Raw genomic sequence first — 18,424 nt, 5'->3', positions numbered from 1 at the left:
TATGAAGATTCTCAGTCATCCAGGTCATAGTTATCCAACGAAGGTTAAAATCAAGGGCAGCTGGACTTGGTTGAAGATACTGGAAGACGTTTCGTCCCTCATCCAAAGGACTTCTTCAGTTCTGACTGACTGGCAGGGAAACTCAGCTATTTAACCTCAGTGGGGTCGTTATCCCGGGTCATGGATACCGCTGGTTCGTTAGTGTTCCTTGTTGCTGTGACAACAGTCGTTACAGTCGTTAAGACTACCTGTGGCCAAGACTGAACGACCATCGTTGGTATCTTCACCTGAGGTCAATAGGTTACGTTTGTTGAGTTTCCTGGGAAGTGATGAAAGGACAGCATTGTAAGTGGGGGATCCCATCTACACCAGGGTTGAGAAGCTGTCATTGAACAGGGGAGGGGGTCTACGCCACCACTTATCCCCCACTATCCCCACGAACCAGCGGTATCCATGACCCGGGATAACGACCCCACTGAGGTTAAATAGCTGAGTTTCCCTGCCAGTCAGTCAGAACTGAAAAAGTCCTTTGGATGAGGGACGAAACTTCTTCCAGTATCTTCAACCAAGTCCAGTTGCCCTTGATTTTAACCTTCGTTGGATAATATTTGGTATGTATAATTTATATATAATCCACACCAACCTAAACATTTGCACAGAACTGTATCTGTTCACAACTACATTATAGTGTGTATTAACCAGAGATTTACAGTAAGCTATTATTGAGTCATTTTCTGTCACTCTTAATTGTATATGATTCAGAGCCCAAGAGTGCGGTATTTGACCCAGTGTAAGCTATCATTGAGAAATGTGCCACTGGGTGAAGTGAAAGAGGACTAATGAGCTCACTGTGACACCTATTCACCTCCGCACCACTGCTTTCTCTGTTCCACCCGCATATCTTATCACAATCAGAGCAAAGGTTATGTCTAACAAGAAACCCCTGGTTCATCGTCATTCACAGCAGGGTGGCTGCGTCCAAGCTGGTGCCTATACAAGGTTTTTACTAACGACACATGCATCTTTTCCCTTTAAAACGACAACTTTTCCAAAAACTACAGATTGCATATAATGTGTATGCATGTATAGAGGAAAACCAACCTAGATCATTAAGATTGCAGTAGGCTCTCCATTCTGAGCCATTCCTGCTTTTCAGGGTGCTGGACTGTGAAAGGAAGAACACAGTTTGGTGATGCTTTTATAGTGTAGTATGTTATGGGGAAATTAAATTGTATGTGAATATACACAGAGACTGGCCATACCTTGAGGGTCAGAGTGCCATCTAAATTGCTGGAGATGGTTGAGACAACATTACACTGGGCCACAGTGTGGTAACTGGGGTTGGATATACACTGGCCACTGCTGCTCTGGTTCTGATTGACTTCAGCCGCGCTGGTTCTCATCGCCACAGTACTTCCACACTCTGAGGATTTAAACAAAAGGTTTAGAGGTTTGAAAACTAAATAAGCATTTGAGTGTTAATATTTATGTCTACTTTCTTCAAAGTATTAATATGCATGATTTTAACATGTATGCCTGATTTTGCCCACAAATGTCTAATTGATGGACAAATGCACAGTATGTAGCTATTATTATTATTATTATTATTATGTTATTTTCATCATCGATTAATGTGCTGATTTTTTTTTTATTTAGTTGATAAATGAAAGCTGGAATTAGGAAGTGTTTCTGCTTGAGAAATGACTAAAATGATTAGTAAATGATTATCATCATAGTTGCCATTATTAATTTTTTAATTGATTAACTGTCTAAAATTGCAGCTCTACATTTGTCCATCTTACTAAAGGTATGTAGCCTTTGTCCATTGCGAGCAAGAATTTGGAGTGGTCTCTAAAATATCTTACCAGACAGAGAATAGTCAGTGTTGGTGATGTGCATTGCCTGTGTGTACGATACACTCGGCTGGATCTCATGGCCTTTGTCCCTCTGCCTCTGTCTGTACCACACAAAAAGACTGAGCATGGCCATGATGATGAGGAGGAGAAAGATGACGCCCATGACAGCCCCTGCAGACTGGCGCTCCGAGCCTCGTGCTGGGCTAATCTTGGTGTACGGGTTCAGCTCCTCCATCATCAGAGCTGCTACAGAGAAAACACACATAGTGGGTTGTTTAAACAATGTGTACACATCTGTGTTTGAGTGATAATACAGTAGAGAGTCTCGATCATCTCGATCACCCCTCACCTTGATCACAGCGGATGCCTTTATATCCAGGGCTGCAGTAGCATGTTCCAGTCACATAGTCACATGTAGCATTGTTCAGGCACTCACACAGCTGCTGGCAACCATATCCAAATGTACCAGCAAGACACTCTGCATGGGAGAGAGGTGCATTAATACATCCATCAAAATTAAAGCACTCAGAGAGTGGGAGCCAAAGTGTTTATAGAACATACAACCACACTCATCCACAGGGTAATTTTGCTCAGAGCTAAAATGTGCTAGGCCTACGCAACTCTGCTCACAGCTCGTCCCAATGAAGCCGGTTCGGCAAGCACACTGGCCAGTGATGTGGTCACAGTCTGCACCATTTTGGCAGCGACAGACTTCAGAGCAGTCCTTGCCGTAGAACCCTGAAGGACAGCCTGGGACAGAGATGTATAAAAGGTTGGGGTGGAGAAAACAAAGCGAGGGAAAGACAACTAAAGAATCAAGGTCATATTGCAGGAGAACAGGGAAATCAATACCATTCAATGTCTCTGCAGCATACTCAATAAGGGACAATGTCAATGAATGGAAATGAAACATTTCATGCTTCAGCCGAAAATCTGCTTATGCTGTTAACATAAGGTGGTAACATGGGGTGGGAAAAAAGAACAAGACAACTGGAAATAGTAAGAATCTCTGTGAGAAGAAAAGGGGGGGAAATGGTTAAAACAAATCCCATTTCCATACAAAAAAGCAGGAGCATGACACCACAAAGACTGACTAAAACCCTTGGGGTGCTAGATAATGGTATTCAAATTAGTGGCCTGATGTTGATGATCTGCACTATCTGGAATGAACTGACTGGAATGTATAAGTAGCAAATTAATGAAATGACCATTAGTGTTATTTTGATGTTGCACTCTCTAAAAATCCTGTAAATGAAAACCTGATATCATCCAGTTGTTTCTCACTTGTCATCTGCTGCAATTCTGTTGGACTGCCAGTAGATGACACTATATGTCTACTAACTGGATGGGAGAGACTCACGCTGTGTGCAGTAGAGTCCAGTCCAGCCGGGGCTGCACCTGCACTCCCCATCGTAGGCACTGCACTGGGCTCCATTGTGACAGTTACACGAGTTGAGACAATCAGGGCCCCAGTGCCCAGAGGGACAGGCTGCAGACGCCAGAGACAAAGTGAAGCTCATAGTCACACACCCACCAACACATCCTCTATGTCCTTTACATGCATACATGAAGCACATAACACATATATTTAAGGAAATGCCTAAATATTCTCCATAAATAGAAATATTCCCCACTATCTGAACACAGACCTTTGCAGAAAAGCCCACCATTTGTAATATATGAGAGGTATGTGTCAGGTTGAATAATCCAAAGTAAAGCACTCGTAATGTAACATCTATCTGATCATAATTTATTTTTACTTTAAATAGTATTGATTTCCCATGGAATGACGGCTCAAAACTCTGCTAATGATCTTTGGCCTACAGTGCTGTAAATCAAAGAGCATAATGTAATACAACAATCACTTAAGCGAGCTATCTGTTTAGCAACAGCTACGGCCAAGGGTAGTTCTTGAAATGTGTAGGGTCATGAAAATGATGAATGCAGGTGAAGGTAAATGTGAGGGAGAAATTAAGAGTGAAGACAGTCAGACAATGAGAGGTGAAAAACAGGATGAAGGAGAAACGCCATACCCTGAGAGCAGTCGTCTCCTATCCAACCCGGGAAGCACTGGCAGGAGCCATCAATGGGGTTGCAGGTGCCGTTGTTGGTACAGAGACAGATCTCAGCGCAGACCCTCCCATACCTGCCACTCGGACAGACTGCAAAACACAAAAAAACATCATTTTACAAAACAACCCTAATCTGCATATTATCACTTACACGCAAAGACTAGTAAAATCCATTAACATTATGACATCAAACTTGGACACATTACTGTGAGTGCATTTATACAAACAAACTAATTCTGTGAAAGGTTGTGTAAACATATTCCTCTAATGGATGATATTGTTCTATTTGAGTGGACATGAAGTGAAGTGATCTGTTTAAACAAAAGGAGGAGTCAATCACTGCCTCTAGTGGCACAACTGCCCCATTTCCACTCACAAGAGTGGAATGAGTGATGTGCCACAGAATTAAAATAGACCGTGTACACAGACCACTGTATACATTTTTTATGAAATTAATATTTCAATGCTCTCCGGCACTCTTCAATAAAATATGTCATCTCCAATGAAACCTCCATTGTGTTTTCTTGTTAGACCGTGAGACAAATTGAACCAAGGTGCATCTAACCATCAGGATCAGGAACCTGCGCACCAGCAGATACATCAAAGGCCTCATATAAAGAGAATAGCCCAGCATCAGAAATATCAGATAAGGTGGCTGGCTGTGTAAGAGATGGGTCTGACTCATTTTCATGTGGGGTGATTTTAATGATTACATTTCAACTGGTTTTCCCCTCTTCTTGAGAGCTCTTTCAAGCAGGTTGTCATTAGGCCATGAGGTTGGCTCCCCCATACAGCTTCTTCTGGGGATTCAAGCCTCAACACACCGGGAAAGCTTCATTAGGCTGGGACTTTATGTGCTGGACAGGGGACAAGTAAGGATGCCAATGTGGCTCAACAAGAGGAAAATGCATGTTGTTGGCCACCTTCGTCCCTTGCGGCCAAATGCCTGCTCACCAGTAATTACAGACCGACAAATTGGGACCAGCTCTCGTTTCTTCTTTTTCCTCTTCCTTTCAGCTAATCTATTAAACTTTTATTTGTAAGACATTGCTCAAAGCCATGAAAGAGACTTCAAAAATTCCTCACTGCCTTTCTGTAATTTATTAAAAATGGTAAATTATTAGAAGTAAAATCCAAAGTACATTTGTATGTAGGTGTCTTTCCTTTACACAGTGATGAAGAGCAGATATATTCTGCACTTTATAGCTAGAGACAAGACAAATACCTTTGGTCGCATAAACAGTCACACAATGAGTAAATTTTGGTGTTAAAGTGTTAACATTTAGCTGTTGAATAGATGTGTGAGTGGGGAAAAAAATAAACAATCTATTCAAACTAAAATCCCTCTCAAACACATCTACGGCTAAGGGACTGTAAAGAAGTAAGAGTGATGTTTCTGTCAACAAGATCTCCCTATGTGATCCAAACAACATGTTTGAGGCAATACACGAAGAAAAAAGTTTGCCCGGTTGCCTTTAACTTAACTTTAACAAGAAGAAGAGACCTACACATGTATTGCTTCTTTATCTATTCATAAAAAGCAATTGACATGCTGCCCTCTTTGCAGAATTAGGCAATATTTACTTGACATATTCTTTGTCTAAAAATCCGAGTCTCAGCAATATTCAGGATCCTGTTCAAGGCTGATTCTTTTCTTTTTGGTCTTATTCAAAGTTTCAGGGCTAAGATGGCAGTGGGAGAGGCAGCAGATCATTCGTTGATCTTACTAGAGCCAGTAAGCACAGCAAGGACTGTAAGAAATGTACAGGTCTCCGCACAAATGCAGCTTAATATGACATTAATACTTATAAATAAACACTAAAATATTATGAGGTATTGTTGGTATGAGCTGATAAGACTGTATTACTTTTACACTACTGTATTATACATTCTTGTCTCACATTTTTTATAATCAATGTTATTACTTAACCATCTAAACAGATACTTGTATTTCCTGTTAAGAAAAAAAGGCCAGGACATTTTCAGATATAAACTGTACTTACCATTTTCCAGTAGCAATGACTAAAACTTCACAGTGAACGAATGTGAAAGTGAAAACTGCGGGAAAAGGTCAAAGGGACACAAAAGGCTACTTGCCTTGGTTGCAGAGAGAGCCAGAGAAGCCAGACAGGCACTCACAGTGGCCCGTGACATGATGGCACGGCCCAGTGCTGTGCACACACTGCGGACACAACTGGCTGCAACGGTGCCCGTAGAACCCTGGAGAGCAGACTACAGCCAGCAGAGCATGGCAGGAGAGGAGAGGGAATCAGTTGACAATGTTGGATGAAACAAGGGGAATATAATAATGAAACAGGGCATGACAAGAGTGATCAAGGGAGTACTGAAAAATCAAGGCTGGAAGAATTAAAGCAGAAAAGACGAGGAGAGACAGCAAAGGGTGGGGGAAAGCAGAAAAGTCAGTCTTTATTGTAATCACTCCTATTTCATCTGCTGCCAGAGATGGAATAGTAAAAGAGTTAAGAGAATTGTGAAAGTCAGTTTTATAGAAAGTCTTGAGAGCAGGCTTGATGATCTATAAATGTCAGGAAACACGCAACTGCGCGTTAATAACGGAGATTTTATTGAAAGAATGTGGACCATTAAGAGCTAGTATAAAAGGTAATTATACTAACATTTTATCCAAAGAAACATTAACTGTGCAACCATGATAAGAGACTGAGATTTATATTAAAAACAGATTGTAATTTCAGTTCAGTGTGAGTCTTAAAAATCCATTTTATGTTCCCATTTATTTCATAGCTGGTGATTGGAGAAGATTCCTCCTCCAATATCACTATTCTCAGGAGACAATCAGGTATTTCCAAAATAACAAGCCATTTAGGAGCTGGCAAAAACGGCCTTGGTCGTTGTTTGACAAGCATGCAATGTTTACCCCATGGGTTTTGATTTGATTTTGAGCACCAGGTGTGAGACACCTTTATCAGCCTCTGTAGAAGAATGTAATCTTCCAATTAAAGTTTCAACAGGAAAAACAGCAAAACTACACTTATGAGGTTTCCACCTGACGAGAACATCTTCTGTGTAAACATTGAATTTGGAGGAGTAATCATTTCCTCTCTCACACACTGCCTCTCTCTCAAACACACACAAACATACACACACAGAGCGCTTGCTGAAGTATCTCTCTTACATTCCCCTCAAATTGATGTTTACAGGTTTGTGACTGTGAATTTCACCCCCAATCAGTGAGCTCATCACTTGAGAGTGGCCTCAGACAGACCCGGTTCAGAAAGCAGAGCTGGCATTCCCGGTGAGTACGCCCTCTGATGAGCCTTGGGCGAGAACTGTGAGCCTCCCACTGTGAGTTGGTTGTTGAGGACATGGTAGAGGGGCAAAGAGTGTGTGTGTGTGTGTGTGTTTGTGCTGTAGGAGTATAGACACTGTGATTAAGTGATAGCAGTGATGAAGGGTTTACACTCAAGCAGTTATGACCGACAAACAAAAGTGCTTCCCCTCAGCTGGCTCACCCTTGAACAATTCTTCAAAGATCAAAGCAAGGTCAGTACTGTGATGGAGTGTGTTACTGCGCTGCTCTCAGTGTCATGCTGGTGTTTCTTATAGGTTTTGATAAAGAGAAGCTGTCTGGAGAAAGAGATGGACTCTCACTTCTTTTGCAGGAGGTCCCTCTGTATCCAGGTGCACACACACATGTGCCATCCTCTGGGGAGCAGGATCCTCCATTCTGACAGGAGCAGCTGACTGAACAGTTGGGTCCCCAGAAGCCTTGTGGGCACACATTATCACAGTGGATTCCTGCAGGCACATTACAATGACAAATATTCAGCGAATGCACACTAAGAAGGCAAAGACTGGTATGCTGAAATATTCTAAATAGCCTGCCATCTGTAAAAACATATCATCTAAGGACAGCATTCACAATGCCTGATGATGGTGGATCTGTGGAGGGTTATTCACCTAACATGGATTACACGATTCATTTTAGTCCTTAATGAAGAAGCTGCAGTTTTTGTGTGTTTTTTTAGTGCAGCCCATCCTTTCAGACTTTCTCCTTTCCAAACGTATTTTATTTTTGATCTGACTGGGGCTCCCTGCCAGTGCACTGTGTTGATTAACAGGGTTGGGTCTCCAGAGAAGCCGAGCTTGTCTCCCATTCTCTTTCAGCAGAGCCGGAGTAGTGTGCAGAGCTGAAGGGAAGTACTCAGGCTAGAGCGCAGTCTGGAAGTGTCACTGTGTGTTTGGCGCAGCTCCAACCAACAAATGCAAAACACTGCATCCATACAGGGCTCTCGCTGTGCACATGAATGCATTAGCACATCCGCCAAAAGCAGCATGTTGTCTTTCAGCCATACCCATGCCTTCAAAAAAGCAAAGGGGCAAAATCACATGTTCTGTACGTACACACATGCTGAAAGAATAAAATTGCCGCAAACATGCACACACACAGTTATATACTCACACACATGCACACAAACTTTGCAACCTTTCGAGCACTAGCTCTTAGTTTGAAGCCTCATTTGAAATTTCCTTTGATTGAGAATATCTGAGAATGGCGTGGCCATTAAAGCAGCATTAGTGCAGTACCTTTGAATTAAACCTGGGATAAACTCTGGGGACTAATGTTATACAGTAACCAGGTCTCCTTACGGGTTGGAATGAAAGAGTAAAGGGAGAGGAAATGTTAATGCTGATGAGGAGGGGGCATGGTAGCAGTGATTTAGTCAGAAGCCCAGCCATGGACTTCAAAAAGAGGGCAAGGCTTGTGCAAGTGTGTTTGAGGTTCTGCTAGGCAAGCCAGAAAAACACTGTGACTGCCTTTACTGTCAGAAAATGAATGCGGACGGAGCACCACACTTTTCAGTCTAATGGTGACAAACAGAGGGGCTTTGGATGCCTGGTGAGAGAAGAAGAAGAAAGGGTGAGAGAAGCCAGAACTGAAGTCTCTTCAAAGGAGGATTTTCGCTGAGATGCGCCAGAGGTCCCACTATCCAATTTGTACAGAGTGAGCAGCGCAAAGCAAACCTCTCTCTCTCAGTGCATGTAAACACACACTCACATTACCTGCTCCATGACTTGGAATCTCTTCAGAAATAAAAGGTGAAGACCTATTTAACATGGACTAGCATGGAGCCCGTGCTTCAAGTGTCTAGTCCCAGCTGCCAGAACTTTCTTGGCTGATGTCAGGCTTACGACAGTTAAGCAACAACTGTGTGGGTCAAAGACGACTTAGCCACTTACACGCACACACTCCTACAGTCAAGCTTCTTGACAGTTTACGCAAAACATACAATAAAACAAACAAAATTTGACAGCAAAGTAGGATGCCATACCAACTATGGAGCTAGCATGCTCAGTGATATGACGGGGTCAGTAAAAAATAGCTCTAGTGTTTCTGTAAGTAGCCATTTCATTCCATCCCTAACTTACACCTGTGACGAATCCCACATCTTCCTCTCCCTAGGTGCTCCTTCCTTCAGTGAGCCCATTGTCAAGCCTCGATGATTCAAGTATGTATGTATGTGTGTTTGTCGGGCCCACCGGGTTGCAGGCTGCCCCCAGCCCTGCACCCTGGTGACTCAATTAAGGCTGACAGATGGTCCCGACCTGTGCAGGATTCAGAGCATGAGAGACCCGTTTTGCTGCCTCCGTTCTTGCAGATAATAAAACCCACATTGTTTCCCAGAATAAATGCCCTAAGCTCAGGAGGCTGAATGGAGTGGGCTGCTGAGAGCTCACAGGCTTGACCTTTCCTGCTGAATCTATTCCCTCCCTGACTGCACCTCTCCACCCAGGCTCAGAGACCAGGTCCTCAGCTAGCCCCCTATATTTGACATTCAGATGTGACGCTTCATTTTTGAGCATAATGATCCTCACCCTTGCTGTGACATTCATACATTGTTACCTCCACCTCTTTCCCTGTAAGCAATGTTAGAAATGACAAGAAACAAGATTTTGAGCATTAAATATTTAATTTCCTGCATTATGGAGACATTTTCTGCATCAATTTATGGTGAAAATGTCTAACGTTTAGTGTTAACCACCATCTAACTCAGCCAGTTAAAAGCTACATTTAGCCTTTGATGTTAATATGAATCTAGTCCCTGGAGCAAGTTTTATCAGCTGGCAATTTTCAATGCACATTTCAGAGTGCAAGTTGCAACTATTGTTAACAATAATGGAAAGCTGAGGCTTATAGGCCTATGTGCAGATCTATCACCAACACTCATTCATTACAGAATATTATGAACAGTGAGGACACAAAAAGGGGTCCACATCCTCTCAAGCACACTTATCTTCCAAAAAACATTGTCAAACTTAGGTTATGTACTGTATCAGCTTAAATGCATGAGCAAGCACCCAGGAACTGCTACTTCTACTACTGTACACACACACACACACACACACACACAGTATCCCGCATTCATTGATCCACCACATTAATGTTAGTTAATTAGTTCTAGATTCTATTCAATTGACCAACAATGCTGTTACAGTTCCGTTAATGATAGCGTTAATGATAACATAGGCCTATATGCTATTTTCACTCACCAGGTAACGTAGCATCGTTTTCTGTTTCAGTAACTTTAATGTTCGTGTTATCTGCTGCAGCTGCAGTGTCACACAGAGCGGCGGTAGCTTCTTTAGCTGCAGGCTTACGAAAACACTAAAAGAGTGTAGTTTGAGTTTGCTTGCGTTTCACATTTCCTTCAGTGATTCACATTAGTTAATTTCACACGTGCGCCGAGTGACAGCCAGGCAGCTGTGTTGTTGTTTGGTAGGTGATGTCAGATCCCAGTCACTGGCCAAGAAAGTCCCAAACGTCAGTTCAGAGCAACAGACGGAGTGAATTTATGAATGAACTTGTGAAAGTTCTGTCACAAAACAATGTTGTTACGTATCATCTCGATATATTAAGTTGGTATAGGGAAATCTTTGACCGTTCCTAGTGGGTATACGGCGTATACCTGCATATCACGTAGACTACACCACCGGTCTAGAGGGAATCAGAGTTCAAATGGAGAGCCCATGACGCATAGGAAAGAGTCAATCCTCCGATGATTAAATATGGCAGTAGGTTCAGTCAGATTTCACAACAACCTGACTGTAAATAATTAACAAAGCCAAAAATGAAAATATCGTAGTCTGTGTTCAGAACTCATGAGAGTATTCTGGGCCAATGATTTGATTCCGTCTCCAAATATTTATCTGGTGAATCACTTCAGACGCTGCAGAAAACCAATAATGGATGCAATATAAGCATGATTGCATACTAGCATCCAGTATGTGAGCCAAGAGAATTAGTTTACACACGGCATTTCTCATTTGTATACGCTGCCGGCCCAGTGGCAAAACATTTAATTAACAAAACACTGCTTAGACATTCTGTAAACATACTGTAAAACAAAAAACATGCCTGGTCCAGCATATTTTCCTGTTTTGGTAAACATAATTACTTATTATTAGTTCATGTCTGACTAGCATCTGATGTCTCAAATAAATTCATTTTAGCTCTCAGAGGTTATTTCTGACCATAATGTCAGTCTGTTTGGATTATTTTTTTTCTAAAAGCAATACTGACCTGTCCAGCCGGGGTAGCAGCGGCAGTAGCCACTCACTGGATCACAGCCATCAGCGTGGCTACAGTCGCAGCGCTCACGACACTCCAACCCATAGGTGCCATCCTGATAACAGTAAAAACTCAATGTTATACCTTTAAAATGCAACACATGGGCACAATGAGAAACTACAAGTTCTACTGTTACTGAAAGGTTCATGACCCACAAGATCTTTTGCAGCGCAAAGATACACTTACAGGGCAGGACTCATCGCAGAGCTCTGCCCTCCAACCCGGAGAACATGTACAGATGCCATCTACAGGGTCACATGCAGCGCCATTGGCACAAAAGCATGTCTGGTTACAGTTCAGTCCCCACGTACCACTGGAACAGAGGATGGAGCAGTCCACACCCTGCCAGCCTGGGGTAAAAGACACTGTATTACAATTTTACATAAATAAACAACCAAATTAATGGCATAGCACCTGGGGTTGAACCTTTAAGACAAATCTGAGGGACTGATTTGAAGATTATGATTCAAGGGATATGAAAGGAAAAAAAGGATTTCTGTCCATAACAATCCATAAACAAACAAAACAAAATTTTACACAGAATTTGAGACTCCCTGTGGATAAATAAAAAGAAAAGCTTATATGATGTATTATTCACTAAAAAGAAAATAGAAGCAAACATAGCAAGCTGAGAATAAATGATGGGCAGGGGGATAGCTGCGTGTAATACAGTATGTATACGATAACGACCTACTTTATTTTTCTAGTCATACATTATCAAATACTAAATGCAAGAGAATTCAGACCACAAGTACAGTTTGTATGTGTGCAAGTGCAATCATACAGTGTACAGTGCAGCCAGTGTAGCGTATCTTATAAAGCACAAGAGTTGCTCTGAACCTTAACCATGAGTCAATTATACAGTACCTTCCCTGCAGATGCAGGAGCCGTCGACCGGAGAGCAGGATGCGTGATTATGGCAGGAGCAGGTGGACATGCAGCTTGGTCCATATAGACCAGGAGGACACACTGTAGCACAGTCCTCACCCTGAGGTAGAAATAATGCAAAGTCATGAGGTAAAGAATCAGCATGGAATAAATGCTGACTCTGGCAGACCAAAAATAGGAATAATATAGTCTGAAGAGATGCAGACAGAAAGACAGGGAAGGTTCACTGCACTTGTACTTACCTTTCTGAACTGTTCATTTAGATAAGTCATACTGTATCTGTATACAGAATGAGGAGCCATGCAACTGTAAAATTGAATGGATTTATGATATGGTAACTGAAGTTCAAGAGGAATGACCGCACTTGACCCTCCCAATGCTATCGTCTCCCACCTTCAAATTATGCAAACACTATATATTCTGACAGCACCTACTCCAGCCACGCTTAGCTTTTTGCAACCCTGCTCCACCCTGTCTCCCTACTTCTCTCCCATCTCTCTCTCCCTTTAGGTTAGTCTCCACTTTCATCGTCCATGGCAGGACTCCAAAGCCACAGACTCTTCCCCCATACGTCTCCAACCAAGTTATTACCAAGTCTGCCCTTCTGTTCAACTAGCTTCAGTCCGTTAACACAACCATTTCTGTTCTAAATAAACTCAAGTTGTGGTTCTTGATTGTAGAAATGCCTGTTGGAATATTCGTTGAGTTCAACCCTCCATTTGGTCCCTACATCCCAAAAAATACAACTGACAGTGAGGATCATGTCCTTGTCCCTTAATTAGCAACTCCTACTGGTTGGTTCAGTTGCCTGCACAAATGGGGTTAGGCTGTGAGGAGAAAGTTATAATATAAACCTTCCAGTGAAGCTCTTTGCAGAAGCAGCTGGTGACGCCATGTGTATCGGAGGAAGCACGTGGCTGTCTACACCCTCCTAAGGCCAACGGTGGGAGTTAGGGAATGATGATGACAAAACCAAACTGGGGAGAAAAAGGGATTAATGCAAAAACCAAGCAAATAAACTCCACGTTGAACTGGGTGGACATGGTAACGGCGGGATCCCGGAGACATCCCTGACAGACTGCAGCCGACTCTCTACTATTAATGAGTACACCAATGGGAGATCGGTAGTGCCTTATCATTGCATTAGAGTGAACTATCTGGTAAAGGACATGGACTACTCCTTTCCTGTCTTCTACAGCCTGCTGTCATTAGAATTTCTCTGCTTTAAAGGCTGAGCACAGCACACCTCTACTAGTCTAGCCCCTCCCTACGATGGAGATCACAACCAGTCTATGGATTCCCACACCCTCCCTTCCAAACCCTGCCATGAGTGACAGGTGACACAATGATTTAGAGTTCCAATTAGTGGCCCAGAGGAGTCCTGAGTGGCTCTTGCTTCGCTCACCAGAGTACTGGGGGACTGCTGGCTGCTCACTGCTCTCATTATCATTTTGAACTCAGTTTAAACAGGAGGCAGGAGGAGATGTGCCAGTGGACGCCAGGGGCAGAACACACATCTTAAAGCAACTCCACTCCCCGTACACCACATAAAAGCGCCTGTCTGTGAATGAAATTTTTATCAATCGGTTGCAATAACCTTTGTTCTACTGAAAATGACAGCTTCAAGACTGCTAACAATAGCAGTTCAGTTACAGTTGTTAAGTGTAGAGAGAAGTTCGACCAGAGGGGGGCAGGAAGGATGGGGGGCGGATGGGGGGGGTGTTGCCTGTCTTCAGAGCACAGGCAATTTACTGGTGACTGGACTCATGGATAAAACGTCATGCAGCCACAAATGACCACATGGATTTTGCTGCATCCATGGCTGCGTCAGATTCCACTTGGTTTCACCCTCATGGCGCAGAGACTAGTGGTTGGTCTGCTCTCAAGAGGGGAAAGGCAGCTCTCTCATTAGTCGCCTGATTCATATTCCTTCAGAGCTCCGAAGGATAGAAGTCTGTATGTGGAGAATCATTATTAATACACGGGCTGTCAGTCCTTTGCACGAGAGCAGTAGGACCTTTCACAACTACACAGCCAACTGAGGCAGCAACCTGACCTGAGCCGCTGAGAGGCAGCCAGGTCGTCCTTGGCCAAAGCACTAAATTCATACCTATTAGTATCTTAATGTAATTGGAGAGCATTTTTTTACAAAAAGCCTCTCGCTGACACAACATTGATTGGCCTGGTACCCATTGAGACTAGATGCAAATGGCACCACTAATTACCAATCAGTCTTACTCCTTAACAGTTCATCTAACTGCTGGATGACTGACTACAGTTTAAAATTCATGCAGCAAGACAGAAAATGAACCTCTGAACCTTATGATGAGGCTAGAAAGCCCTGTGAGATAGGAAAATTATTTGTTTTCACCACCCACAAAGACAGACTGGAATCCATTTCTAATGCATTCATATTTCAGATACAACAGCATCAACAGAATCTGTAGAAACTGTAGTCATAGGGTAGAAATATTACTGTACATGCTGCAGATTGAAAGGGACAATGCCTGAATAGGTAACATGTAATCACTTTGTCCCAGTCAAAAAGAGCATGTCCAATTACTAGAACTAAATCAAGCGTGCAGGAGTGCAGTCTGCTCCAACACTTTTCTTGGTTTGCCCCCGATGGGACTCCAGAACAAAGATGCAGCGGGGAGGCTTAGTCCTATCAGCTGTCCCCTGGGGAAGTGACTTCACCAGCAATCATAGCCTCAACGCCATCATCAACCACATTTTAAAAGCCCCACTGCGTGATAATGATCATGTGCCATGCATGTGACAAAAAGTTACACACAAGTAAGAGCCACGATCACACCTCTGCCTTCCTAACAAACCGTCTGTGTTGTTTCCACAGCAGCAGCATTGTTGTATCTAAAAACTACCACAAGCACCCGCAACCCCCACCCCTTTCAACACACACCAATCCACCATATGAGGTGTGTCTGTTCCCATCTGACTACCTCCTTTTCTATCCAGCTCCTGCCCTCTAGGTCTGTTTAATGGATCTGGCAGCCCTTCCCAGCAGCCGCCAAAGAGAACAGGTGGAGCAAATTAAGACACAGTCTGCGGCCCCGCTCGGTAGCTCAATTCACCACAGTGGCCCGCTGTAAGACACAGGCAATTTCCACTGAAATGTAATGTTGGCAGAAATGTACCCTCTCGGTCTCTGTTTCTCTGTAACTTCAGATTGCAAGACAAGAAATACAATGGGAAAACTGATTGAAGTTACCGAACTAATTTGACAGTTGTAAAAGGGGACAATATGGCTGCACAAAACCTCCTAAAACGGAAACATATATAGGTCAAAGATTACATTTTCTCCCAATTGGTCTAGTGATATTGATCTAAGGTTGCTCTGTATTTGTCTCTCTGATACTACATTACATGTTATGGCATATGAACCATATTTGTACACACAACTGATTACTAATGTCAGCAATGGACTGGGCGAGAGAATTAATCATTTAACAAGGAATTTCTTGTGGTGCAACAGAGCACATCCATAATAAGGCAATAACAAAATGTCTCACCTTGCTTCTGCCTGCCTGTCTACAAAAGCCTCTAAAGTAATACTGGTACCACTTCCAGAACATTACGACCACAATGACGCAAACATTTTACTACGGCCACAAATAACATGAAATATAAATCAATGCAACAACCTTCACAAGTAAAGCCCATATAGTAGAAGGATGAACTACTTCACAGCATTTGGTGGAGTTATATTATATACACGCATATGGATCTCCTTTTATCATTGTTATTTAATAAAACTACAGGTTTGTAACAGCAATTACAAGGAGCAAGGTTACAAGGACAATTAACCTACATCAGTTTTATGTAAAATAAATGTAACCAACAGCATAATTACAAGTTGACATTTCATAATTACAGCAGTAATTAAATAATATATAATTTATTTAATTTATTTAAATAATTTATAACACAGAACAAGTCATGGACATTTTAAGGGCAGATGTTGGAGGGTTTTAAATGTGTTATGATTTTTGTTTTCTATATTTAAATAAAGTTTTCCTCTTTTTCTGTTCTTTCACGTTTCCTTACTCTTCTTTCTTCAGTGTTGGTTTGTGTAACTATGCTTCTGTGTTGGTTTGTGTAACTATGCTAGCATTTTGGCATGTTGCTCTCTCCAAGAGGACATTTAGATCTCATGAGAGCAAGTAAAGGTCAAATAAAAATAAAATGAATGAAAAATAAACAAAACATATAACATCTTAAATAACAAGAAAACATTTCCATGATAGCAAGAGCTGACCTAAGTACAATTCAATAGCAGTGAGGGTATATGATACTCACCATGAACCCAGGGGCACATATACAAGCACCTGTGACAGGATGGCAGTCAGCTCCGTTGGTGCAGCTGCATGACAGCATGCATCCCTCTCCATAGAATCCAGGAGGGCAGGTCTCATTACAGTAAAGCCCTGTCCATCCCGCAGAGCAGGTGCATTCACCAGAAAGTGGATGGCAGCTACAACATAATGAGAAAGAAAGATGAGACAACAACAGGAAAAGAAAGAGTGAGAAAAAGTTTCAGAGTATCAACACTTCATTCGTGAGCAGGGTCAAAGTGTGAAGTCTGCGCCAACAGCAATTCATCCATCTATGTGTCTACGTTCTTGTTTCAGATAGATGAGGTGTCCCTTTTCTCCTTCTTTCTGTAATGACTTCTATGGTCGGTGCCCAACTCCATCCGGAATCAGAGCATTAACATTGCATTAACTATGAATGCTGCTGAGAAATTATGAATGAAGCAAAGGTCGCGATTAAAAGATAACTGGATGACATGGCTAAGAGGTGTCCAGACTTCAGAATGAGCGCTGGCTTAGAGCTAAGATGAAGGAAAATTGGTTCGGAGAAGTCTTTATTCATATGGAGCTACAGGGGGCTTTGCTTCACGTTTCGGTCAGAGGGAAGTTGTGTGTGGCACTGCACTGATGTCTCACTTACCTCAACGTGTTGGTGGTATTACAGGGGCAGTACTTGTCACAAATGAGGCCGTAGAGACCTAGGGGACAGAATCTCTCTTGGCAATTAGGGCCTTTAAAACCTGTTTCACACAGACAGGCTCCATTGATATGGTGACACTTGGCTCCATTCTGACACTCACACCTCTGGTTACACAGCTGACCAAAGGTGCCCACAGGACAGTCATCCTGACACCTGTAGGAAAATTACAGTCTTTCAAATTGGTGCTCTAAAAATGTCAAACACATAAATAAAATTGAGTCAAGAATGGTAACGTGAAATTCAAATGTTAAAAACGTTAAAGCACGTCATAACACTCGTCAAGCTCTTCAAAACATCACAGCTGAAATAATCAAAATTGTATTTTAATCAAAATATTTATCAACAGCAATCATGATAATAGATTAATTGTTTATGTTATTATAAATATATAAATAATACAATTATTAAGTTTGAGATTATTATTACTATTATTATTATATTATTATTATAACTTAATATCTTTGGGTTTTAAAGCTAGGTTAGGCAATTCATTTTAGAAAGTTTTTTTGTTAGAATCCAGCTTACTCTGGATGGTTTCTCCAAAGTTGCCTATCCTAGCTTTAAACTATTGGTTGGACAAACAAATACTACAACAAATTACAAACCGCCCTGACCTCTTTGAAACTTTGATGGGCATTTCTCACTATTTTTGGGCATTTTGTACATTAACAATTAATCACTAAAATAACTGACAGATTATTCAACAAACAGAATAATCACTAGGATAAAAAAAAGGTACAGATTTTATATTATTCAAGTACACGATAAAAGACTAATGGTAGTTATATTTGCTTTTAGTTGTGGTTTTTCAGCTACTACTGTAATATAGTAAAAATCATCTATTAATAATAGTCATATATTTCATATTTTAAATCAAGAATAGTTAGTTTGAACATTTTTTCATAAATGAAAGGCTGACATGGCCAAATTTTAATGAGTATATGACAGGGAAGCCCTAAAAGCAGCCA

General features: G+C 41.9%; 1 protein-coding gene across 1 annotated transcript in view; it reads right to left on the bottom strand.

Annotated features, from left to right (window-relative positions):
- The window catches only part of megf11 (multiple EGF-like-domains 11), an 80,699-nt gene that overhangs the window by 10,057 nt on the left and 52,218 nt on the right, over positions 1-18,424 (bottom strand). The window contains exons 11-24 of the mRNA XM_046038549.1: positions 17,397-17,609; positions 16,743-16,917; positions 12,405-12,525; positions 11,724-11,887; positions 11,490-11,592; positions 7,559-7,705; positions 6,026-6,160; positions 3,890-4,018; positions 3,217-3,345; positions 2,478-2,606; positions 2,206-2,334; positions 1,866-2,102; positions 1,263-1,423; positions 1,102-1,165 (exon numbers count right to left, since the gene is read on the bottom strand). Coding sequence (XP_045894505.1) covers positions 1,102-1,165; positions 1,263-1,423; positions 1,866-2,102; positions 2,206-2,334; positions 2,478-2,606; positions 3,217-3,345; positions 3,890-4,018; positions 6,026-6,160; positions 7,559-7,705; positions 11,490-11,592; positions 11,724-11,887; positions 12,405-12,525; positions 16,743-16,917; positions 17,397-17,609 — 2,036 coding nt within the window. The remainder of the gene's footprint in view (positions 1-1,101; positions 1,166-1,262; positions 1,424-1,865; positions 2,103-2,205; positions 2,335-2,477; positions 2,607-3,216; positions 3,346-3,889; positions 4,019-6,025; positions 6,161-7,558; positions 7,706-11,489; positions 11,593-11,723; positions 11,888-12,404; positions 12,526-16,742; positions 16,918-17,396; positions 17,610-18,424) is intronic.

This window comes from Micropterus dolomieu, linkage group LG22 (genome assembly GCF_021292245.1).
Source record: "Micropterus dolomieu isolate WLL.071019.BEF.003 ecotype Adirondacks linkage group LG22, ASM2129224v1, whole genome shotgun sequence".
Classification (NCBI taxonomy): Eukaryota; Metazoa; Chordata; class Actinopteri; order Centrarchiformes; family Centrarchidae; genus Micropterus; species Micropterus dolomieu.
The sequence above is the reverse complement of the archived record's forward strand: the minus strand, read 5'-3'. Positions and strand labels throughout refer to the sequence as shown.